General features: G+C 37.9%; 2 protein-coding genes and 1 long non-coding RNA gene across 8 annotated transcripts in view; 1 reads left to right on the forward strand and 2 right to left on the reverse strand.

Moving 5' to 3' along the window:
- Nucleotides 1–2,407: 2,407 nt before the first annotated feature.
- Nucleotides 2,408–12,793, forward strand: ZNF24 (zinc finger protein 24). Of its 2 annotated transcripts, none has more exons than XM_011361611.2 (4): nt 2,408–2,541; nt 4,405–4,901; nt 5,075–5,222; nt 7,282–12,793. In XM_011361611.2, exons 2-4 carry the CDS (start codon nt 4,482–4,484, stop codon nt 7,818–7,820), a joined length of 1,107 nt encoding a protein of 368 aa, XP_011359913.1. In that variant the 5' UTR covers nt 2,408–2,541; nt 4,405–4,481; the 3' UTR covers nt 7,821–12,793. The 2 variants fall into 2 exon arrangements, with proteins under 2 accessions (XP_011359913.1, XP_023387405.1); XM_023531637.1 differs by lacking the exon at nt 2,408–2,541 and adding an exon at nt 2,543–2,565.
- Nucleotides 12,794–17,820: 5,027 nt separating this feature from the next.
- LOC105293168 (zinc finger protein 271) overlaps nt 17,821–25,966 on the reverse strand; it is a 42,526-nt gene continuing 34,380 nt past the window's right edge. For 4 of the 5 annotated variants that reach the window (XM_011361695.2, XM_011361688.2, XM_011361679.2 and 1 more), the window contains exon 3: nt 17,821–20,378. In XM_011361695.2, coding sequence (XP_011359997.1) covers nt 18,373–20,378 — 2,006 coding nt within the window. In that variant the 3' untranslated portion in view covers nt 17,821–18,372. The remainder of the gene's footprint in view (nt 20,379–25,966) is intronic. The other variant, XM_011361622.2, reaches the window with a different exon arrangement.
- On the reverse strand, nt 21,968–25,740 carry LOC111741049. The gene is made up of 2 exons (XR_002780833.1): nt 25,679–25,740; nt 21,968–23,968 (listed from the first exon to the last, which is right to left on the reverse strand). It is a non-coding gene; the product is annotated as an uncharacterized LOC111741049 (long non-coding RNA).

Below are 25,966 nucleotides of genomic sequence, written 5' to 3' on the forward strand. Positions count from 1 at the left end.
TCATAACTTCATTTTAGTCACCTTTAGTTCTCTGGAACCTATGGATTATCTGTTTTTGTTTACTTGTTTAATTTTTTACCATTAATGAATGAGATACTTTTAAGGCAAGGTTAAAAATTTTGCCTGGTACTTTACAATGAGTCCTTTTTAGATTTAGAAAGATTATTCCTTACACAGACAGTGAAAGCAAGAGTAACCCCAAGTACCAACTCCTCATGAGCTTTTGTCTCACACACCAAAAGAATGACACCCAAACAAAAGGAGCCAGATGACTGCAACATGAGTTGTGAAACACCTTGGTCCTGAGGGACTAATGTTATGCTGCATCTAAGCCTTTTTATAGTCTGCAGCTATACTGTAGAGGGGTGGAGCAGAAAGACTTACCATGACCCAGGAAACAATGAGAAACTGTCTCATGACAACCTTCTCAGGAGGCAAGTAACTGAGTGGCAAATGGCCTTGTAGCAACTCCTTACAAGCCTCTCATGCTCTCATGTTCAGAAAGAGTCACAAGGTGTTCTGCCAAGGCTCAGATCAGCTGCAGTTCAAGCCTTGCCTATGTTATCTATATAGATAATAGCATGAAGCTATTCCCTACACTCAGATTGCCCAGAGAAACAAGATGCTCTATCTTGACTTGATCTTTAAGATGGCAGCAAGTACCACCAGTCATGAAAGAGCCTACATAGTGAGGCTCGGAGCGATGTTTCAAAGTGGGCATTGGTCTCTGCCCTCATAAGAGTAAATTAGAGAGGAAAACTTCATTGTGGTTTCCATTGACTCTCCTAGAAAAAATTAGGAATAGTAAAAAGAAATCCCAGCAAAAGGTTTTGTAAAATTTCACAACATTTTAAATTTCCTTAAGTATTTGTTGTTTTTTTTTTAATCTTTTATCTTTTTGAACATTACATGTAAAAGCTCTTAAAGTAAAATAAAACAAAACAAAAATGCCTTGGGCTAGCATTTAGAATCACAAAAGAGGGGAAGGTAGGAAGAACACCCAACCCAGTTAATGGCAGTAGCCAGATAGAAGAGTGAATCCTGGATTTCTGAAGCCTCCTAAATGATGAAAGAAAGAAGAAGATCAGAGTTATCAAGGGTTCTGGGGAGAAGAAATTCTGGTCAGAGTATAAAATAGTGCTTTACCATCAACTGTTCGCTAACTTGTTTTCTCATTCACAAATTTATCAGAGGCCCTCTGAGGGCACTTTGCAGAGGGTACTTTCCTGAATGAGACAGAAAGCCAAAGCCTGCAAATCTTGCAATGCTTCTGGAAGGCTGGCGCTATACTTCTAATACAGACCTTAAGCAACAGGGCTCTTTTGTGCAGTTTCTGATACCTGAAATATGACCTAGCAAAAGCAGCAATGTAGCCAGCCCACAATTCATTCATTTATTCAACAGATGTTTATTGAATTCTTTAGGTACTGGGCAGTCAGCATCCTAGGACTAGGTGGGGATACCGTGGTAAAGAATACAGGCAAGGTCCCTGCCCTTATGGGACTTATAGACCCAAACAAGACAAAACAAAAAACAGGGAAATGAATAAGAGAGATTACTTCTGATAGTGCTACAAAGATTTTCCAGGAGGAAGACGGTCATTGAGACTGGGGATCCTTAGCCATAGAGAGCCTAAGCTGAGGACAGACAGGGAGGGTAGGGAACAAACTACAGGGGGCTTGCAGGCCAAAGTAAGGAATTTTTATGTTATACTTAAAGCAGTGGGGATCCATTGAAGGCCTTTAAATAAGGAATGAAATAGTCCGATTTTAATTATTAGACGAATACTTCAGCAGCTGTTTCGTGGTATAAAATGCCCAGCCTGAAGTCAGAGGATGAGCATGCACTCTGCAAATTCAATGTGAGGTCATTGACAAAGCTCTAACCTGTCCCATGTTGTTTCCATAATAGATAATTTGGTCAAAATAAAGCTCTGTAACAGCCAGTGGGAACCAAAGGTTGGAGTCTTGTCTAGGTTTCAAATCCTACTTCGCATTTATTAGTTATGAGCTCTTGGCAGGTTATTTACTTCTGCCTTCGTTATCTCTGCTGTAAAATGAGGATCAAAAAAGTTGCTGCATCATAGGATTTTTGCGAATATTAATGACAATACATGTAAAACATGGTGATGGTACCTGGCACAATGTAGTAAGCATTCATGGATACTAGCTTTCGTTATGTCAAAGGATTACTATGATGATCACATGAGAAAATGCATGTGAAAGGATTTGTGAAATCGTAAACACTATCTTAATGGCAGAATTCTTTCTTGTCCTTGTCTTTTAACTGGAACGGAGGACGTTGGGCTATCCGAGGAGAAACGAGCAAGGCCAAGACCGGCCTCAAAGCGGTCATTGTCGTAGGGCCGCCCCTCCCCCGCCCCGAGCGCATCTCCATGGCAACGCGGGGCTTCGCCTCTCCCCGCCTCCTGGGCCCGCAGACCGGAAGCAGTCCGCGCCGGGGGCTTCTGGGAAACGGCTTGTGAGCGGTGTTTCTGCGTCTGCCGTGGACAGCGAAGCTGCCGAGGTTCCTGAGACGGAGGTTTGCGCCAGAGTGGGCGAAAGGGTGCGAGGGGGACGCTGGGCTTGGGGCTGCGGACCGCTGGCCGGAGCCAGCGAAGAAACCTGGCAGGGATCTTCCTCGGGCCCCCTGGAGGTGCGGGGCATAGGCCGAGGTCTCCGCGCCCAGAAGTTGCGTGGTGCTGAGGGGTATACGAAAGGCCAGTTCGGACTTTCGGCACCCTCGGAGAGTTCTCCGTCCCGGCTGTCCTCTGCGACCCCCGCCTTCCCCCTCCCCCATCAGCCGGTTTTGTTCTATTTCGAGGCCCTGGCGTCTCGCGGAGAGTTCTGGGACTCGTTTCGGGCGGAGGTGGGAGAGGGCGGACCCTGGCGCGGGAGCTGCCGGGACCTGTAGTTGCGCGGGCCGCGGGCGGAAATGCCGTGTCCTCGACGTTGTGGCAAGGTGGCCTTTGGTCATCTGAAGTCCGCCGCCGTGAGTGCAGAGAAGAGAATACGGAGGACATCTGCTCGGGGAGTGAATTCGTGGTGGCACTCGGCAGGGGCGAGGTGGGGAGAGCGTCTGGAACGAGGCTGCCTACCCAGACGCTCGGGACCACGGGCTTGCCCTCCTGGTACCTCCGTCAGTCTCACGAGCAGGGTGCTAGATAAGAACATAGAAGGATATGTCTTTATATAGAATGCTTGGGCCATTCTTAAGATAGGACCCTGATATATAAGAAGACCGAATCAATTGGCTGAATCTTATTTATAAGGTCATCACACTCCGGAGTACTTAAACTTGTACGTGTCACCTGCCTGATAAAGTCTTTTCTGATATCTAGTCTTCATCTTGATAGGGTTACAATAAGTTTTTTGAAATTACTGGTATTCACGTTCTGGGTCCTGAATAGGTAAATCGAGTAGCTGCGTGGCTCATTCCTAATATGTATTATAAACAATGGCACAGGCATGACTGTGCAAATACTAAGGAAGGGATCAGAAATAGCATAATGTTTCCCTGAAAGTAAAAGCTGGGGAAACTGTGGGTCATCTAGTCTAAGGACTAGGTCGTGGTCCACTGCAAGAAGTTAAGGTAGTTATGAGAATGTCTTTTCTTAAAAATTTGCCGTTATTAATGCCTGTCATCATAAATTTAAATGTAGTTATGGTGTGATGTGTGACGGAATAATACTTGCATTGTATAGCCCGAAGAGGCTAATTTTTTTTCAATATTACATTATCTGTTCCTGAATAAGTGAATAATTTTTACATATATTTTAAGTCTGAGGAGTTCTTAAACATTTTAAAAATATTTTTTAACTTAAAATAACACGTTTTGTCTTAAATTGTTTTCTGAGGCAGATAATAAAGTCCTTGCTTTTAAGTTGACCTAAGTTTGTCAGGGAACACCAGTCTCAAATTGCAAATAATGTGGTCAAGGGTCAGATGCATTTAGAAAACACAGAGGTGGGCAGTTTCTTTTGATTACTGAAATAGGGTTTATCGGTTTTGTAGGTCAGACTTTTTCTCTAAAGGGCCAGAAAGTAAATACCAGTTTTTTTTCAGGCCATATAGTCTCTGTCGCAACTACTCTGCCATTGTTGCATGAACTGTGAACAGATAAAAATTTTTCGCGGACACATTTTAATTTCATTTAGTTTTCACATTCATGATGTATTCTTTTCAGTCATGTAAAAATGTGAAAACTGTTAATACAAGTGTTGTACAAAAATGGGCAGCAGGCCAAATTTGGCCATGAGCTGTTGTTTGCCAACTTATGGTATAGGTTATTGATTGGAATTTTTAATCCAGCAAAAGAAATATTTTTACTTCCTCTATTAGTATGTGTCCAAATTCTTAGGATATTTGGTCATTTGTATATATATTTTTATTTTTTGTGCCTCAGGAGTGCCTGTGAAGAAAAAGAGGTATTTCTCTGAGGTCTATCCTGCCTTGTCTTTTCTTGAAGTATTATAAATCAGGATGTCTGCACAGTCAGTGGAAGAAGATTCAATACTTATCATCCCAACTCCAGATGAAGAGGAAAAAATTCTGAGAGTGAAGTTGGAGGAAGATCCTGATGGTGAAGAGGGATCAAGTATCCCTTGGAACCATCTCTCTGATCCAGAGGTTTTCCGGCAGCGATTCAGGCAGTTTGGATACCAGGATTCACCTGGGCCCCGTGAAGCTGTGAGCCAGCTTCGAGAACTTTGCCGTCTATGGCTCAGGCCAGAGACGCACACTAAAGAACAAATCTTGGAGCTGGTAGTGCTGGAGCAGTTTGTTGCCATCCTGCCCAAGGAGCTGCAGACTTGGGTTCGAGAGCATCATCCAGAGAATGGAGAGGAGGCAGTGACAGTGCTGGAAGATTTAGAGAGTGAACTAGATGACCCTGGACAGCCGGTGAGCCTGCTTGTGTCACTTTGCTGGATCAGATGCACTGGCATAGCAGTAGGCAAAGCTGCTGAATTAACTACCCAACCACAGTATATGTTTTGTATGGTTTCTCTTACGTGCGTTTAGTTCTAATTCTCATCCAATTTCTTATCTACTGAATCAAATATTATTATTTCCAGGTTTCTCTCCGTCGAAGAAAACGGGAAGTGCTAGTTGAAGAGATAGTATCTCAAGAAGAAGCTCAGGGATTACCAAGTTCTGAGCTTGATGCTGTGGAAAACCAGCTCAAATGGGCATCCTGGGAGCTCCATTCCCTAAGGCACTGTGGTGAGGACCAAAATTCCCCGTGGGCTAGAGGGTGAAAGAGAGTGTGGGCCTTTTGTCCCAGACTCTTTATTTTTTCTTTTGTGTTTTTTTGGGGAGGGAGATGGAGGGGCGGGGATTATTACCTTCCCCAATTTCTAGACACACTGTAGGAGCTTGATTCTTACAACGGTTGCTGACCTCAATTTTTTTTTTCCTCAGACATTACTGTCAGCCTTTTCTTCCCTTTTACCTCTTCCTTGAAGACCTACCCATTTGAGGCTGGCATTTGCCTTACTCTGAGCCAGCACCTACCTGTAGACCAGGTCCCTCTATTTTGCATGTAGTATTGCTTATTTGTTATCTGTTCCATGCTCTTGTAATCTCTTGCCTAATGTTATTGGTATAGTAAGCTTACCTGAAGCCTTTTCAAATCTATTTTTATTTGTTTATTATTGAAGTCTTTCTAAATTTTTAGCTATGTTTGTTTTTTTCAACATTTAGAGTCATTTTTTTCCAAAGAAGATTCTTTTGTAGAAATGATGTTTGGGTAAAGCTCTTCACCTTTTCTAAGTATTTATGCAAAAATAAGCTCCTTAGCTATAATAAGCTTTAAATATAGGAAAGTTAAATAAAAAGCACATAATTCTAATAATTCATTTAGACTGATCTTTTCCAATATATTGGCAATTAATGCCACATACTTATTTGTATACTTCGATACAACCCAGTGTATTCCTAAAACTGTTAGATTTCTCTTTCATATTTATATAATAACTGAAATGAAATTTTGTTTGAGACTGCTTTGGGAATCATTCTTTGAGGCAGTTGGAGATCATGCTGGAGTGTCACAGAATGAGGTCTGAGCAGATTTCCTTCCCATCTGGTGAACTAGAACTCCTGGGATGCAGTTGAAGTCTGCTGAGAATCTGCAGTTTTACATGTTTCACGGAACATTCTCCTGTGCAGTAAAGTTTGAGCACCTCTATCCTTGGTTTTATGAGGTGGCATTTTCTTGGGTAGAAAACTTTTCCCCAGCCTGAATTTTAGAATACTTTTCACCTATTTTTAAATACCTCATTTCAGCAGTCTAGTCTCTATCACACTCAGTAACTTACTTATTTCTGTGCCATTTGTCTTCACTTAATCTTTACACTAACTTCTCTGTTCTTCAAGTCTCTAGACCTCACTACTCCCTTCTAGCCCTTCAGTCTCTCTTTGTCAGCTTTCTTTCCTGACTTTATTCATTTCTTAATCATTTATTATCTACCTGTTTACTATTTACCACTTTCTGACTGCTGCTTACCCTGTAGAAACTGTCTTAACTTTTCAAGGCTTGAAATTTCAGGAAAGTCTTAAATGAATCTTGCCTGCAGAGGGGTAATGGTACCTTGTGTTGGTAATTCAGGCTTTCCTTTCACTATACACATCTAACCGAGGCTTAGAAATAACTCATCTAGGTACCATGACAAGAAAGTGTTGTCCTGAGTTAACACAGGATGCTCCCAGCTTATCTTAAGCCCTTTCTTGTCAAGACTCCTCCAGTGTTCTGCTTTTAGTCTGATCTTGGCTGTGATCTGCCTTGTCTTGCTCATTTCAGAATTAGTCACTTTCCGACTGCTTATTTTTTACACCATTGTATTTTGATGTAATTTCTCCCCTTTTCAAAGCAAAAAAAAAAAATCGATTTCCTAATGACCAACCTTATTTTTCTTCTTATAAAGTTTCATCCAGATCTAGCTTCATCGTCCTTACTGTCTCCCTAACAGTCTTAAAATTTACCATCTTTCTGTTCTTTATTTTCTGATTACCATTTATAACCCATTCCCCTATGTTTCTACTTTTATTCAGGTATAACTTTTATCCCTCATTACGTTATCGTGCCATTACCTCATTAGTCTCATAATCAGTCATTTTATTTTTTTCTCTTTTGAAAGTAGGCAACCTTAACACCAGTTTTCAGAGTGCTGTTTATAGATAGATGTGAGCTATTTACTTTCAGTTCATTAAATAATTTTTTTCTTCAGCTTCCTTTCTCCCAGAATAGGAAACAAATGTTATTCACATTTTCTGTTTGTTCCAGATGATGATGCTAGGACTGAAAATGGAGCGCTAGCTCCAAAACAGGAGATTCCTTCCGCAGTAGAATCTCATGAAGTTCCTGGCACTCTCAATATAGGTGTTCCTCAGATTTTTAAATATGGAGAAGCCTGTTTCCCTAAGGGCAGGTTTGAAAGAAAGAGAAATCCTTCCCGAAAGAAACAGCATATTTGTGATGAATGTGGAAAACACTTCAGTCAGGGCTCAGCCCTTATTCTTCATCAAAGAATCCATAGTGGAGAGAAACCCTACGGATGTGTTGAATGTGGGAAGGCATTCAGTAGAAGTTCTATCCTTGTGCAACACCAGAGAGTCCATACTGGAGAAAAACCTTACAAATGTCTTGAATGTGGAAAAGCTTTTAGCCAGAATTCTGGGCTTATTAATCATCAGAGAATCCATACTGGAGAGAAACCTTATGAATGCGTTCAGTGTGGGAAATCCTATAGTCAAAGCTCAAATCTTTTTAGACATCAGCGACGACACAATGCAGAAAAACTTCTGAATGTTGTGAAAGTTTAAGAAATTTAAAAACGAAGTCAACACTCAGGTCTTTTTCTTCAGAAATGAAGACAAAATTAAACACATGGAATGATACATAATAGTTTTATTTCCCTATAGACTGTTAGAAAATCCACTGGGAAATGTAGGATATCATCACCCACCATTATTATTTTATCTTGAAAGAAATGGTGTCATACCTGCCTAGAAACTGAAATTTTAAACTTAATTCAGGTGTTAATGCCTAAATCTTCCATGTGATGTTTGTATTCTTACTATTTTTTCCAAATAATGATCTAATTCCTTGTCCCTTTCTTAAAAGTTTCCTTTTTAGACAGATACATTATTCTTTGTTGATCATTGAAATGTTACATTCTCTTCTACATTAAAAGGCAACATTGGAATTATAAAGTCTGAAAACAAACAATTTTTTTCAAAATTTACTCTTCTGTTTCCTTTTACCCAATTTGGATATGCATTTCAGAAAACAGAAGATGAAGGATGACTAAAGCTTCAAAGTAAAATTAGAAGTGATAGTGATGAAATAAAATGTGAATGGGACACCTAGATTGGAGAAGATAACAAAAATACCTTGATCTAAGAATTGAAGTGTATCAAGAATTTAAATGTAATTATCTGTCTGCAGGAAAACTCAAAAATGGCACATCCAGTCTGTAATTTGGAGGCATCCCACTAAATGGAAAGAATGTTCTCCCATGTATCATTAGAAAGTGAACAGTCTAAACAATAATTGTAAACTATGAAAGTAGAAATAACACTAGAAGAGCAATTGCAGTGAATGGCAGTGTTGAAGGGCAAATGTAAAAGAGTAATGGTTTGTCTCGGCTTTTAGGAAACAAAAAAGACTTGAAGATCCAATTCATTATCATTTTGCCTTCATTTTTATTAAGGACAGAAAATTCCCTGACAGGCAACAAGTAATCAGGTTTGCTGTTTTATTCCTTTGGTAAAAAAGATTTGAACACCAGGCTAACTAAGCAGCCACACATTCATTTATTAAAACATTTTCTACCGATAAGACACTGTGCTAAGTACTGTAACCCTACCATAAGTAGGTAGGTATTTCTTCCACTGTAAATTATTGAGGGTTTGGTACAAAGCTGCTTCATGTGAGTTAGCCTCTTACTCCCTGTCCTAAGCAGTCCTAGGGGAGGTCACCTCTGAAATTCCCAGAGCCATAGTTCTCTTACCAGGGTGTTGTATTTGGGGGAAGGGAAGACTCAGCTCAAAGAGCTAGCCATCTCCAGGATTCTTCAGAGGTGAGTCCAGAATACTCGCTATCACAGTGTGGAAGTTTGTGGGTTTTCTTAAAAAACTAATCAATCTCTAGTTGCATTGAGGTTGTACTTACATGTTAATTTGAATGGATTGTTCTATTTAAAAAAATAACTAGGTTATTAACAACTAGTTTATTAACAGGATTGAATTATTTTTTTTAATTTTAAGTCTTAACACATTTCTAAAAATGTATGAAAGTAATACATTGTAGTAGTAGGATTATATACTCCTTGGCTGAGAATCCCAAGTACTGTGGTTCTACTATTTAGTGGAAAACTCTGGAATTTAAAATAGAATATGAGAAAAGTCTTTTTTTATAGTGGGTATCATTGTATGGAAAATGACCCATGTGATTAAAACTATTTCATAGTTCCAGAGATTTTGGTTACATCTGGTGCTTGGAACAAATTTTAAAAATGGAAGGTGAGATTTGCATGAGCCTTTTAAAAAGCATAGTAATAAATGCAAGGCCAGCTGTTGGAGAAGTGAGGCAGAATGGAGCCTGTTTATAGATTTTTTGATAATTATAAGAAATGTGCTTTATAGATTAAGATTTATTGAAGTATAAATATGTAGTAATGATATAATGTATTTTAAGTTATACAAGAAAATGTAGGGACTTCTGTTTGGGTCTTTTCTCTGGCTGAAAGGAAATAAGTCAATCTCCAATAAAGGTATAAACTCCTCCACTCTAAGATAAAACGATCTTGAGTTGATTTATTTATTTATAACTGGCTTTCCAAGTAGGCTTTGAGGTGGCATATTTGGAATTCTAGGATGACAGTTATTAGAGTAGGTAAGGGGTCGCTCTCAGTGGCTGAAATTTCATGCTTTTTTAGATTTTATGTCTTTCCTATATACAAAGTAGCTTCCTTCCATGTTAGTAAATTTGTCATAAATGCCAAAGATGTTTGGTATAATGTGAGAGCTTAGAAAAAGTAATATTAAAGTTGGCAAATATGTGTTTGTCTTGCCAGCTCTGATACCTGTTTAGAAAGAATTCTGAGGCTAAGGCAAGGCTCTATGGGGAAAATGTCTGCATCCAAAAAAACCGGGTGATGATACCCAGGAAAAGGAAGTAGTGGTCTCTGATCAGGCTAAGTCCCTAGTAGACAAATTGATTTAAAATAACTAGTGATTTATGATATCATCTATACATTCATTTATATCCACACAGATAATAGCAGTTCTGGGGCCCCAGCCTCCGATCAAGTGGCTTTTGCCAAATGGCATCTGGTTGGTTAGCATAGAAGAAGTCAGTGTTAATGGCATGCAGACTGCTGATACCTACTGAATAGCCACCGAGCATTTGCTTGTTACTGCTAAATTTTCTGTTTTCCTTGAGGTAAAACTCCCTACATTTACACCCAGTTGGCACTTGATCATTAAGCACTATGTCTATCACATTTAAGTCGAAGGGAGGGTTATATATAAAGAAAGTATCTGCATGCCAGGCATTGGATTAGACTGTACCTATCTCATTTAGATTTGTTTGTAGACTAGAAAAGATTCAAAGATTGTGTAATTTGCATGTGATCAAGTAGAGCTAAAACTCAAATCTAGTTCTGTGAACTCCAGGACATATGTTCCTCCACAGTGCCATGATTAATGGCTGTTAAACCTTGATTTTAGGTTTTATCTTATGGTTAACAAATACGAAAGCTATTAAATATGCTTGATTGAATTTTCTTTAGTACAGAAATGTAAAATGAAAACAGACATTCCTTCTCATAGTCTTACTCAAGTAGTTATTCTTCCAGACCTAGGCATATACAGATGTAAGCAAAAATGTGTTAATAGCTGACACTCGTGGTCACTGTATGCAGGCATGGTTTGAAGTTCTTTATCATGGGTTAACTCTTAATCCTCACAGCAACCATATGAGGTAGGTACATATCCCCATTTTACATGTACTGCACTGAATCTTGCCTCCCCTTCACTTTGATACAGACATTGTTTTTCATGGCTACATACTACTACATTGCATGAATATACTGTAATTTATTTAACAAACCCCTTATTGGTGGATAATTTGGTTCTTTCCAGTTTTTATTGTAGATAAACGTATAGTTAACATCTTTGTACATATATTTTGATGCCTGTGTTGGTATTTTTGTAGGATAAATAGAAATGGACATTTTGGGTCAGAGAATGTGCACATTTAACATTTTAAGAAATGCCACCCAAAAGATTGTCCCAATTTACAGCTCCATCAATAGTAAAAGTGCCTATTTGCCTACACTCCCACCTGAATCTTTAAATATTTTTGCTAATCTGATAGGTAATATTTAGTTCTTTGATTATTAATAAGGGGGAACATCTCATACTTTTATTGGCCATTTGCATTTCCTGTTGTGAAATGCATGTACTCATTTTTCTTTTTTTTAATTATGAAGTATAAATGCCTATCAGCTCACTGTACAAAACTTAAATAATACACAAGTATAAAAGCAAAGAGACCCTTTTCTCCAGCACCTCTAATCACATTCCACTGTCCATAGTTTAGTTATACATCTATCTAGTCCCTATCCATGCATTTTCATATGATTATACATAAACATATAAAAGCTATTTTTTCATAAATAGGATCATATATATGAATTGTTCTGCAGCTTGCCTTTTTTTGTCTCAAATACCTATTCTTAAGTCTTTAAATTTATTTAATGGTTGAATAGGATTCAATACTATGAAAATACTATTATTGAACTTTTCCCTTATTTTGTCTCTTGCTATTATGTTGTCAAAGTCAGTCTTTTTCCATATATCTTTGTGCATTTGTGTGACTAGGATGGAGTTATATAAGGTAGATTTTTGTATCAAAGAGTATGTTCTCTGATAGACCCACTTTAGCCTTCCAAAAGGCTTTTTCATACCTTTATATTTTTACCAACTGTATGAAAAATGCTCATTTCCCCATATAGTCTTACCTACAGTTGATAGTTTTTATATGATGGGCAAAAAAAAAAAAAAAAAAAAAATCCTTAATTGCGTTTCCTTGATTAATGGTGTGGTTGAGGTTACTTTCATGTTTATTGGCCATTTATAGTTTTACCATGGATTGTTTGTTCATATCTTTTACCTGCTTTCCTATTGGGTCATGTGTGGATATATGTTTCTGTTTGTTCAGCATCTCTTTCCCCATTTTTTGGTAACAGAACCCTTATTTATTGTGGGGAACCCATTCCCTGTGGCTTAGGTGAGTACATGACCAAGTCTGGCCTTCCTGAGTCCTGCAGCTCGTTAGCCACAGTGATTAAAGAATGGGCATGTAACTCAAGCCAGGCTAAAGAGAGCCCTCAACAGAACTTCTGGAACTATTGGAAAGAAGGCTCTACGGATATCCCACAAACTAACGACAATATAAGCATGAAGTTGTACCATGTGGAGAGTCTGAAGAGAAACTCAGAGGCTAGCAGAAAGGAAAGAGAACTAAGTTGTGATGTCATTTTTCTGGAGGCCCTAGATCCAGCTGTGCCTAAAGCCTGCCCTACCTCCGGACTTTAAAGTTTTGTGAGCCAATAAAGTCCCTTTCTTGTTTAAGATAATTGAATTGGGTTTCTGTCCTGATTAATATAGGTTATTTGTATTTTCTTATTGATTTGTAGAAAATCTTTGTAATATTAAATTCCAGACTTATACTTTATGCACTATATAGGTTAATAAAATTAGCATGGCCTTCCATTGGCCTCTGTCAACCTCTGCCATTTGTTACTGCACTCTGTACTGCACACATAATACTTCACAGTCCAACAATAACTAAACATTGGTGTTGGGAATGTCTGTGGATGAAAAGCTCTTCACACAGTCACGTCTTTGGCATCTCTCTCCTATCCTTCATTAACCTGAGACTGACATGAAATTACATTGCTAAGTCTGTGCTGCACTCACCAACCATCGTCTTGGGGCATTCCCCTCAAACAGCTCCTGTATGTGACCTTTGGAGCCCTTAGCCATGACCTGCATTCCCTTTCCATGGTGAGTTCTCAAGGTCCCTCATTTTACTCTCGCCTATGGAACGAGCCCAAGACCGTTCTGGGGTTTACATCTGTTGCTTCTGTGTATGGAAACTACACGTGGTGGAAAAACATGTTATTGTATGTCATAGGAGTGGTAAAGAAAACAAGTCAGGAGAGAAGGGATACAAAACATCAAGGAAGACAGGCATTGCAATTTTGATAGGTAGTCCAGGGACGGTTTCACTGGATGAAATTCGATGAAAGATAACGAGTGTAAAGAAGCAAGCTGAGACCAGAGGAAAGATGTTCTAGGCATGTGAATAGCAAGTACAAAGGACTTGATGTGGGAGCAATGCCTGATCCCAAAACAGCAAGAAGGCCAGTGTGGCTGGAACAGAATGAATGTGAGGGGAAGTATTGGATGAAGCCAGAGAGGTTAAATGGGGTGAGGGTGGAAAGCAGGGCCAGATTCTGGAAGACCTGGTTAACCATTGGTAGGACTATGACTTTGAGATAGGAAAGAGAGTGATAGTGTCCAGCTATATTTCTTTGAATTCTTAAAACAATTTTTAATGTATTTTCTTTTTAAAGGTAATATAGGAGAAACTTTAGAAAAGTGAACTTTTAGATTAATAAAATTAACAAACTAGCCAGACTGATCAGGAAAAAAAAGAAAAGATAAACTTCAGGAATGAGAGGTGTGACATGGCAAGATATAATTTTTTCTCCACATAAAGAGTTCAAGTTTGCCAGCCTCTATACTGCTGATTTGAATATTCGTTTATTAGATGTATTGCTTGAGCCATCAGCAATAGTTTGCATAATTGACAATTTGGCTTCAAGAACAACACTACCTTGTGAGATGCTTCTCAGTCTCGATGCTGGTATTTCCTCATCTTTCTGGACTTTTATATATCAAACTGTTTGAGAGGTCAGTGTTCAGATCTCTTCTATTTTCTACCTATATTCACTTCCTAGGTGATCTCTTCTGGTCTCATGTCTTTAAGTACTATCTCCAACTCCAAAATCTATGTCTCAGCCTAGACCTCTTTAAACTACAGGCTCATCCATCTCTTTGCCTACCAGAGATCTCTGATGCCTGCTTTAGTCTGAGTTCCTAAGAAACATCCTAAAATAAAACGTTATTGCTAAAACTTTACTGGGGCGATTGAATCCCAGAAGAGGATGACTGAGGATAAAAAGGAATTGAAGTGGAAGGAGAGAGAACAAATACAAATTGTTATTACTGAGCCATCTAGAGCTTCTTAAGTACAGCTGTTTGCTTAGTCTCACTGACCATCTTTAGAGTGCAAATGGTCTGAACTACCTCACCTTCACCTCACTATGGGGTAGGTGGAGGGAGAAGACTTTGGACTCCCCCGCTCCCTCTGGTCAGTTTCCTCCACATAGCATCAGCTCCACCACACTTCAGGTGTCACCATGCAGCCTCTCCAGCAGCAACCCCTGGGAAAGTCAGGCTCCAAGACGACACAACTACCCAGGAGTGGAAGTCAGCCGCTCCCTCTACCCACAGCCTTGTGGGCCTGCAACCTCAGGGATAGACAGTGCCGGCACTCTTCTTAGAGAGTCATCATTATCATAGAGCAGAAACCCTGGCCCTGTAAATAGGAGGCTTGTAAACTGGGCTTGACATAATGCCTATATGAGCATCTTAAACCTAATGTCCCAAAACAAACTTAATTTCTCCTTAAATATGTTCTTAGAGTCTTCCTCATCTTAGAAAGTAGCAATTTTCTTTCCAGTTGCTCAGGCCAATAACCTCCCTGCTTGCCTGATTTCCTTCACTCAGTTCTCAACACAGCAACCAGATCATATAAATCAGACTGTCACTTTATTCAAAATCCTCTTCCTATTTAGTCTACTTAAATGTCAAAGAGCATTGTATCTGCAACTTAAACAATTCTGAAAAAGTGTATATATATCAAATTTATATATAGGTAGCCAGGTATCTGGCCAAAAATGTCAACAGTGTGGAGGTTGAGAAACCTTAGGTTAAAGTAGTTTTTGCCAGGTTTCTCCACTGTAGTTATTTTTTTCCATTTCCATATGCTATGCCTTGGGAGTGAGTCAACAGGTCCAGCCTCCTCTAGGGGTTGAAAGTTGGGATTAAGCTTCACATCCTGAAGGAGGGTAAATCTACATATATTAGTTGGAATCCTTCCATAAGGAAGATGTGTCACTTCTCCCATATTTCTAGCAGCATGGACTCATGTACATTTGTTCTTGGTAGCTCTTTCAGGTTGACTCTTATGTTCCTTCAACACGCCCCGCATTGTTTGGGTTTTTGAGCTACTTTCTGGTACTATAAGATGCTTCAGACTCATCTTGAATTTTCCCTGCCCTATCCTTAAGATCAGCCATTTCTCAAAGGAGCCTCGGTTCCTTTTATTTGTAGAATGGTATTTACAAACCATGATCTGGGTATGCTCTTTAATACTGAAGTGTCATTACTTCTAGGTCTTCTCAGAGAACACAGCTAGGTAATAGATGTACATATACTAACCCACTTATACACATTCTATATTTGCTTCTCTGTTACCCATCTGTGTGTGTGTGTGCATATTGATGTCTGCGACTAATAAACACTGGATATTACGCATGAAGTTACAGTATTGTCATCTTCTAGAGAGGTTTCAGCTTCTAACTGGCAGCTGGATTAGGAGCAGATAATTCACTAAAAAGTTGACCTGAGTTGAGATTGTTTCAGACTTTTTTTAGACTCGGCCCACACAGGTTTCACTCTCACTTCTAGGATATTGCCTCAATATTTACCCTGAGATTGTGGGGTATTTACAAGAGCACCTCCTCCTTGGCATGCTCTGTACTCCAAATTTTACTCCCTATCATAGTAAGTTTGCTGAGAATTCCACTTAACCTTCCAGTGTCCTTTGGCTGGATTTCTTGGCCTTTGGTCTTACCAGTTTAAGAATCAGCAAATGCTTGGGAAAATCAACTGACATAAAATGTCAGGCCCAATACTCTGCATTTCTCTTCCTTTTTTACTCAATATACTTCATTATTGTTTGAATTTTTACAGTAAGTAGCATTACTTATAATATTTCTAAGACCTAGTGAGCAATTGGATTTAGAAAAGGGGGAGAATGAGGAGTGTAGGATAGCCATGTTATTTTATCTGGAGAGCAAGGCGTTTAATAGTGTAATCTGTCAAGATAGGGAATTCAAGAAGAAGACATCATGGTTGTGTGTGTTAATGTCCATGAATTGAGTTTCCCTGTAGGACACTTCTATCGTGTATAGTAAGCAGTTGGCTCTTAAAATTTATTCTCAGGAGAGATGGCTGAATTTCAAATATAAGTTTGATCATCCTATTTTTCTTTTTCACTTTTCAGTTCTCCAAAGAACAGACAATACTTGATTGTACACTTTTCTCCCTACTCGCTTTTCAACCTATCATCATTTCAATGCCTTCAAACTCCTCTACTTCTGGACCTCATGATTTTATTTCCAGACTTACAAAGTTTTCCTTTCTGTTGAATCTTTCCTACTTTTAATCTTAGATTCTTAAAGTAGGGAGATGATCATGCCATTCTGTGATTCAAAAACCCTTATGGCTTTCCATTAGCTTGAGAGTAAATGCATAAATATACCTTCTCTAACCATACCTAGTACTTTTGTTTTATAGATGACACTAAACCCCAGAAAGTTTAAGTGCTGCTTGTTTACTATCACACTCCTTAACATCTACTTCATTTTTATTTCTACCTTATTCTTAATTTAAGCACACATTTCAGTCATTATTTTCATGACACTTAAACTTGATAATACTTAGTACAGTACCTGACACTGAATATTTATTGAATAAATTAGTAACTTAAACAACACACTCCACATTATTTCTTATACTCCCTTGCTTCTGTCCTTTGACTATTCATTCCCTCCCTGCTTTTTATGCCTCTACCCATCCTTCAAAACTCAAATCTCAGGAGCTCCAAAATTTCTCTTTTCTTTCCCATCAGAATTAAATCATGCCTCCTCTGAGCTCTTATAAGTATCTTGTCTACTTTTATGATTACATTGAGCTATATGTTTTCTGTATGCATTATTCTTTATCACTATACAATACACACTTTGTGAGGACAATATATATTCATCATGCACACTACGAAATGTAAAAAAAAAAAAATGGCCTTGTACATAGTAACAATGTCTGTTAAATTGAAATATTAACTGGATAATTATGGGGGCCAGTCGAAATAAATGATAGTACCAGAATTTTAACAAATAATTAATACCAGAAAAATTTTGAATTTTTTTTTTAAAAACTTTCTATTTTTCATTTGAAAATTTTGCATATATATAGCCCATTATCAATGTCAGAAATCAACAAGCAAAGTCTGATGAATGGTTCTACTTTTAAAAATCAGTAGGTAGGTCTTTTTTAGATATAATATGCTGTACAAATTGGTCATGTGGGTATTACATGACTATCATTAGGCCATCATTTTGTTCATTCTATAGACAAGATAAATATAATAGTAGAGAAATCTTCATTTTAACATGGAATTCTTTTAAGAAATTGTTTCACTTATTTAGATGCTGTGACTAAATGGTAGTATTGAAAAAGTGATTTCAAACCACTAAAGTTTATGGGCTCATTACTGAGAGTAAAATATGTCCATATTTTCTGTGAACATCACAGGAACTTGAAAACTCATTCTCACTAGGAAAACTGAAACTTGGCCAAGAAAAAAAAATCTGAGAAAATAGGTCACCAGAATCTTGTTTGTAGTTAATAAATTTAATACCAAAATAGCATAGTATGTTCACACACAGGGAATTTAATGATAGATAACTAGCATTAGCATAGGTAGGATTCTCCAGCTGTTAAGAGATAAGTGTGATATCAGAGTGAATGCCAATTAAATATGGAAGGGATTTAAGTTTTCTCTACATTATCTAATATAACTTCTCTGATATTCATAGGTAATTTGGACTCACTAAAGGTTTGAGCTTATAGCGCTAATATTTCTGAGTCTGATTGCACACCTACAACAGATTTGTACAATATCTGATAAGGTTCTGCATTAACATTGTTATACATTTCTTATAGTGATAATACTGTCATCTTGTGGGTTGTATTTGAATAAGACTAGAGTTTTTCTACATTACAACAGATACAAATTTCCATTGTTCCTATTTAGTACAATTTTTATTCGCATTTGATGTTTTCCCACAACTCACAGGATTTCATCCTCAGAAATTTTCTTAAGTTCAGTAATGAGCTCTGAGTTAAACTTTCATTATAAAAATTGAATTTTTTTTCGTTTTTTTTTTTTTTAATGTAGCACAAGAGTTGAACATTGATTAAAAGCTTTTTCATAATCATCAATAGCACTCATAAGATTTTTTTCTGGTATAGTGTCTCTGGTACTGAATAAAGTTGGTCTATACCCTAAAGGTCGTCCCACATTCATCACATTTAGACTGTCTTGGGTAGAATGGACTTTCTCATGATCAATTAGATCAGAGAGCTGGGTAAAATTTCTGCTGCACTGAACACACCTGTGAGGTTTCTCCCCAGTGTGAATTTTCTGGTGTTCAGTAAGATCAGTGCATGTGCTGAAGGCTTTCCCGCATATATCACATTTATAAAGCTTTTCACCAATGTGGATTCTTTGATGGTTAATGAGATCAGAGCGCCGACTAAAGCTTTTACCACATTGATCACATGGATATGGTTTCTCCCCAGTGTGGGTCCTCTGATGTAAGATAAGAGCTGAGCACTGACTGAAAGCTTTCCCACACTCATTACATTTATATGGTTTTTCCCCAGTGTGGATTCTCTGGTGTTTGGTACGGTCTGAGTTCTGACTGAAACTTTTGCTGCACTGTGTGCATGGGTATGGTTTTTCTCCAGTGTGAATTCTCTGATGAAGAATAAGGTCAGAACTCTGACTGAAGGCTTTCTCACAACTATCACAGTGATAGGGCTTTTCCCCAGAGTGTACTCTCTGATGTTTAGTGAGGTCTGAGCTTTGGCTAAAACTTTTATTGCACTGATTACAAGCATACGGTTTCTCTCCAGTGTGTATTCTTTGATGTTTAACAAGGTCTGAACGACGACTAAAATTTTTAGCACAGTCACTACATGGGTAGGGTTTCTCTCCAGTGTGGATTCTCTGATGTAGAATAAGGTTGGAGCTCTGACTAAATGTTTTCCCACATTCATCACATTCATAGGGTTTCTCGCCTGTATGAATCCTATGATGTTTAACAAGATCTGATCTTCGACTAAACATTTTACTACACTGGTTACATGGGAAAGGCTTCTCTCCAGTGTGAATTCGCTGATGATTAATAAGATCTGAAAGTCTACTGAAAGTTTTGCTACACTGATCACATGGATAGGGTTTCTCTCCAGTGTGAATTCTCTGGTGCAGAATAAGGACTGAGCTCTGATTAAAAGCTTTCCCACATTCATCACATTTATAGGGTTTCTCTCCAGTGTGGATCCTTCGATGTTTAATAAGGTCTGAGTTCTGACTGAAACTTTTGCTACATTGATTACATGGATATGGTTTCTCCCCAGTGTGGATTCTCTGATGTAGAATAAGATCTGAGCTCTGACTGAAGGCTTTTCCACACACGTCGCATTTATATGGTTTCTCACCAGTGTGGATTCTTTGATGTTTTATAACATCAGAACTCTGACTAAAATGTTTGTTACACTGGTTACATGTATAAGGCTTCTCTCCAGTATGGATTCTCTGATGTTTAACCAGGTCTGAGCGCTGGCTAAAACTTTTACTACAATGATTGCACTGGTAAGGTTTTTCTCCTGTGTGGATCCTCTGATGTATAATAAGGTCTGAGCTCTGACTGAAGGCTTTTCCACATTCATCACATTTATAAGGTTTTTCACCGGTATGGACTCTTTGATGTTTAATAAGGTCTGAGCTCCGACTGAAACTTTTAATACACCAATTACAAGGATAGGGTTTCTCCCCAGTATGAATTCTCTGATGCAGAACCAGAGCTGAGCTCACACTAAATGCCTTTCCACACTTATCGCATTCATAGGGTTTTTCCCAGTGGGTTCTCTGATGTCTAATAAGGCCTGTACTCCAAGCAAAGCTTTGTCCGCATTCATCACAGTTATGTTGTCTTCTTTTAGAGAGGTTCTGATCCTTTTCATTTAATTTATCCCCCAATTCATGGAATTCTCTGCATTCAGAATCCTGGAGAACATTATCTTTGGGGTTGCCAGACTCTTCAGTCAATGGTTTTGCTGTAAATTCCTCCTCTGAAGCCAGATCTCCAATTTTGGTCTTAGTCTCACCATCTAAAACAATAAAAAAGTCCAAATAGAATGTGTTCTCCATACTGTAAGAAAGCTGCAGGTGAAACAGATCAGTATTTACTTATAAAATGTAGTCATAATATGGGAGTGCTCCAAAACACTGAAAATTATTTTCTGAGGGAAACTAGGAAGAATCAACAAGTAATGGATTATAATAACCACTTATTGAATGGCTTACCAGATATGTTCTGTATTTTTGTCACAGGAGATCTGGGAATACTGAAACCTAATCACAGTGGTTAGGAAAGTTTGACTAAATTAGGGCTGATACAGAATCCTAAAATTTAAAAAATAGGTCTATATAATCCTCCACCTCTTTTGTCCTGATTATTACCAAAGAAGTGGCCGAGAATACATGATTCCTTTTTGGAAACACCCAAATTCATTGATCGAACTTCCTCACTAAAGTGTGTAAACCAGAAAAAAAGAGAGATGGGGTGAGAACTCTGAGCTGATTTTTGAGGAGGCCATTCCTATTCTCAACAATACCTAATGCCTTTGATGGTAGGGAATGTGACAGCTCTACCGAGAATTTCTTGATTGTCAGCTCGCTGTTATGTGGTGTTTACTACAAAAGGCACACCACTGTCAGACTGCAAATGGTATAGAGAGCTGAGAACATGAAACAGATCAGTTTTAAGGACAAAAGTCCAAGATCCCAAGTCCCCAAGTGGAGGCGTCTTCCTTTTGCCAGAGGCAGAGGGAACTGGAAAAAGAAAAGTATCAAAGTAAATCTAAATGTATACTGACTGATTTAAGAAATATGCATACCTTATAGAGTTCACAAAATATATAAAATTAAAATACATGGGAGGGAGGTAAATAGAACTAAAATATTACAATGTCTTTGGATTATCCTAGAAGTAGTAAATTAAGATAAACTGTAAGAAATCTAATGTGTATGTTGTAATTTCTAAGGCAGCCTTTTTCAACCAGGGTTCCATAAGAAAATAAAATATAAAATAATTTGAGTGCCTATTTTCTTAATTCTACCAAAGATGGTACATAGTACCAAAATAGATATATAGGAGAGACATTAACACATTACTTATAGTTGAAGCCTTAGAGTATTTGGGCTTAATTCTCTCACAAGAATCACAGTTGAGAAAGGCTGCTCTAAGGTAATATTAAATAATAATAAAATAATGTACAAACAATAAGCTAATAGAAAAAAATAACAGGAAAAACAAAAACCCGGATAATGTAAAATTAGGCTAAAAAGGAGGAAAGGAATGAGATAAATAAAAACAAATAAGAACATGGTACATTTAAATCCAAACATTGACTTTGTTATATGTAAATTAACTACTTCAATAAAAAGCAAAGAAAAACCAATAGCTAACATCATACTTAATGGTTAAATAATGAATGTTTTTCTTCTAGGAATAAGGGAGCAAAGCAAAGGAATAAGGGATGCCCTCTCTTACTACTTCTATTCAACATTGCACAACTTCAATATTTCAAGCCAATACTGTAAGACATGAAAACTAACTGACATGTACAAATAAGAAAGCAAAAAAGTCAAACTGTCTTTACTCATAGACTACAAGATCATAGAAAATCCCAGTGTCTCAAAGTTATTAGAACTTCTAATAAGTTTATTAGCGCAATATACGAAAAACAATTTTTATTTCTGTATACTAGCAATGAACAATTAGAATGAAAATTTTAAACATTTTTATCAATTGTACCAAAAAAACAAAATATTTGGGAACGAATTCAATAAAATATGTGCAATGTTTGCACAGCGAAAACTTAAGAACATTGCTGAGAGAAATTAAAGATAAACTAATAGAAATATATGCCATCATTTATGGATAGGCAGATTTAATATTGTTAAGATGGTGGAATTCCCCCCAAATTGATCTATAGATTCAATGCAACCCCAACCAAAATCTCAAAAGGCTTTCTTGTGGAAAATTGACGAACTGATTAAACTTTATATAGAAAGGTGCAGAAGGGTCTAAACAATTTTAAAAAGAACAAAATTAGAGAAGTTACATTTGATTTCAAGCTCTACTATAAAGCTACAGTAATCAAGGCAGTGTGATATTGGCATAACGATAGACATTAATTAATGGAATAGAACAGGTAATCCATAAATAGATCCAAACATATGTAGATATGTCTTCAACAAAGTTACCAAGACAATTCAATGATGAAAAGGCAGTCTTTTCAACAAAAAATGTCAGAACTGGATACCATAATGACAAAAATTAATCCCAATTCTTACCTTATGCTATACACAAAAATTAACTAGAAATGTAACATAAACCTAAACATAAAAGCTAAAATTGTAAAAGTTCTAGAAGAAAGCAGATGACTAAAATTAACACACAGAACTGTGAGAAAATAATTTGTGCAGTTTAAGCCACCTAGTCTGTGATATTTTGTTATGGCAGCCCAAGCAGAAAAATACAGCATGTTTTCAAACTTTATACATTCATGGAATTATACCATATATTCTGCAACATGCTTTTTTTGCTCAACATTATGTTTGGAAGATTCATCCTTATTCATGTGTATAGCTGTAGTCCATTCATGTTCACTACTGTAGTGTGACACACACCAAATTTACCCATTCTCCTTCAATGAACAATAGCATTTTGGTATTACAAACCATGCCAATATGAATATGCTGATACATCTATCTCAGTGCACATATCCGAGTATTTCTCTAGGTTATAAAAACTTAGGATCAGAATTGTTGGGTCTTCAACTAGATATTTCCAAAGTAGTTAAACCAATTCACACGTCCAGCAAGAGTGTATAAGAGTTCACACTGCTCTATATTCTAGCCAACTTTAAGTCTATTCTCTTTTTTTAACCCATTGTAATCAAGCTTTTATCTCTACACCTTCATCGAAACTACACTTATTCAAGTCCCTAGTAAGTTCATGTTGACAAATCCAATGGTCAATTCTCAATCTTATTCTTGATTTATTTGACATAGTTGATTACTCTCTTCTTAAAACCTTTGTTTCCTTCTTGCTAATTTACTTTTCTCCTATTCTCCCCATACAACAGTTGGACAGATCTTCTATGTTATTATCCTATGTAAAGAGCTCTACTGGTTTCCCATTACACTGGGAATAAATTTCAAACCTTTACTATTGCTTAGATGGTTCCATATGATCTGGTCCCTTTCTCTCTGTCTTCTTTTCATTCCACTGCCCCTATTACCTGTCTATCCCAGGTTCACTCTATTCTTGTTACATTTAGGGACCTCTCGCATTTGCTATTCTTTCTACCTGGAATATTTTTCTCTCAAATAGTCACGTGACTTGTTCTCTCACTTCATTTGTATGTCCAACCATTTTTTACCATCTTAGAGAGGCACAATGCTAGGTGGTAAGTGCCTTCATTTTTGAGGCCCAGCTGAATGTGCTGAAATGACCAATTTGAGTAAGATTGCTATTTTTGAGTGAGACTCAGAGTAAAAAAAGGTTCTGCAGTAGGTCCAGGTTGCAATGCAAGCTGTTCTGTCACATAATCTTATTAACCATGATAATCAATGGCACTGGAAGTATCTGCAGCAGTCAGGGATGCTGTATGCAGCGTCTTGTAACCCTCTGTAAGAGAATCACAGTGAAGTAAGGCCATACTCTTTTCAGCCAACAACAATTTTCTATGTGAAAAGCATATCCTAGGTTGCTCTTGGGCACTAATAGAGACTTAATGCTTGATCACAGAGTACCAAGAAACTATTACAAACTGACCATTGTGTACTAGTTGTTTTTTGAGCCACCAAATCATAAAATTGGACGTACAAACCAGTATTCCATTGTGAAAGCAAGTCTAGAAGACAAGTGAATTCCATGTACTAGTGACTTGGATTCTCATAGGACCTGTTCCTGTTTCCACCATCTCTATTTCTCAACCTATATTCAAGACCTCATGAGAATTCTCTAATACCAATTAACAAAGGAATAGAAAGTACAGAACTGGTTTACAGATGGGCCTGCCCAGTGTGTGGGTGCAGCTGAAAGTGAACAGCTTTTACTTATACCAAGGTGTGGCCTAAAACACCAGTGAAGGCAAATTTTCTCAGTGGGCAGAATTTCAGATATACACTTGGCTGTGGACTTTTCATGGAAGGCAACATCTCTATATTGATTCATGGGTAGTGACTAATGGGTTATCTGATTAGTTAGGTACTGAGAAAGAACAAGACTTGAAGATTAAAAACAAGGATTCTGAGGGAAAAATACAAGGATAAACCATCTAGAATGGGCCAAGAATGAATAAATTTGTGCCTCATGTGAATCCTCGCCAAAGGGTATCTACTGCGGAGAAGCCTCTCAATCAGATGGAGAAGATGATCCATATTATCAGTGTCAATCAGCCATTTTACCAATGCTTGCCCAATGGACTCATATACAAAGTGATCACAGCAGCAAGGATAGAGGCTATGCATGGGCTCAACAATATGGACCTCCACTTATCAAGGGTTGTATGCCTATAATCACTGCTATGTGTTCAAGCATCTAACCACAAAAGCCAATACTGAGCTTCTAATAAGGTACTATTCCCTGGAGAAGAACTAGCCAGCCACTAGGGAGCAGAGTCATTAGACTAGACCTCTTCTATCATGGAGAGGGCAGCAATTTGTTTTCAAAGGACTAAATACATAGTCCAGATACAAATTTGCATTGACTTAAGAGAATGCTATATTTGTTACCATGGTATTCTGCTCAATATTTCCTCTGAAAGATCCATTTTACAGGGAAGGAAGTAGAGCAGTAAGCCCATGCCCATGTAATTCATGGGTCTTACCACATGTCCCATCACTCAGAAGTGGACTGTGATAATGGTGGAATGATTTGCCGAAGGTTCAGTTTTGGTACCGGCTAGGCAACACCACCTGGCAAGTTTGGAGTGCTGTTGTACGGGTGCTGTCGTACAGAGGATAACAAAGAGCATTGTCTTCTATGTGGGTTTAGGAAATAAGGATGGAGAAATAGTAAGAATGTCTCCTCTTACTATATACCTAATAATCCACTTATATGATTTTTGCTTCTTATTCCCATAATCTTGGGCTTGCTGAGTTTAGGGTTCTGGTTCTCAAAGGAGAAACACTTCTATCGTGGAAAAATTCATGATTTTGTTAAAATTGAAGCTTAGTCTGCCTCCTGGCCATTTTGGGCTCCTTATGCGCTGAACTAACAGGTAGAGAAAGGTCACTCTACTTGCCAGGATGACTGATACTAATTACCATGGGGAATTGATTACTGGTATGTAACAGAGGCAAGAAGAATATGTCTGGAACTCAGAAGACTCACTCAGGTGTGCTTCTTGGTTGTTTCATGTCTAATAGGCCCAGGCAATGGTACACTGAAGTATATAACCTGAAAGAGAGATAATCACTAAGGGCTCAAATCACCCAGGAAAGGTTTATATTACTTAGCTAGCTAAAGAACTCTGTGTCACTGAGATTCTGGCAGGGGATAAGGGCAATATGGAATGGATGATGGGAGAAGAGAGTTATGATTACCAACTTAGGTTTGTGACCAGCAAAAACTGTAACAGTTATATTTTGTTATTTATGTCTTTTCCCCTCTCTCCTCACT

This window comes from Pteropus vampyrus, unplaced genomic scaffold, assembly GCF_000151845.1.
Source record: "Pteropus vampyrus isolate Shadow unplaced genomic scaffold, Pvam_2.0 Scaffold3, whole genome shotgun sequence".
In the NCBI taxonomy this organism is placed as follows: domain Eukaryota; kingdom Metazoa; phylum Chordata; class Mammalia; order Chiroptera; family Pteropodidae; genus Pteropus; species Pteropus vampyrus.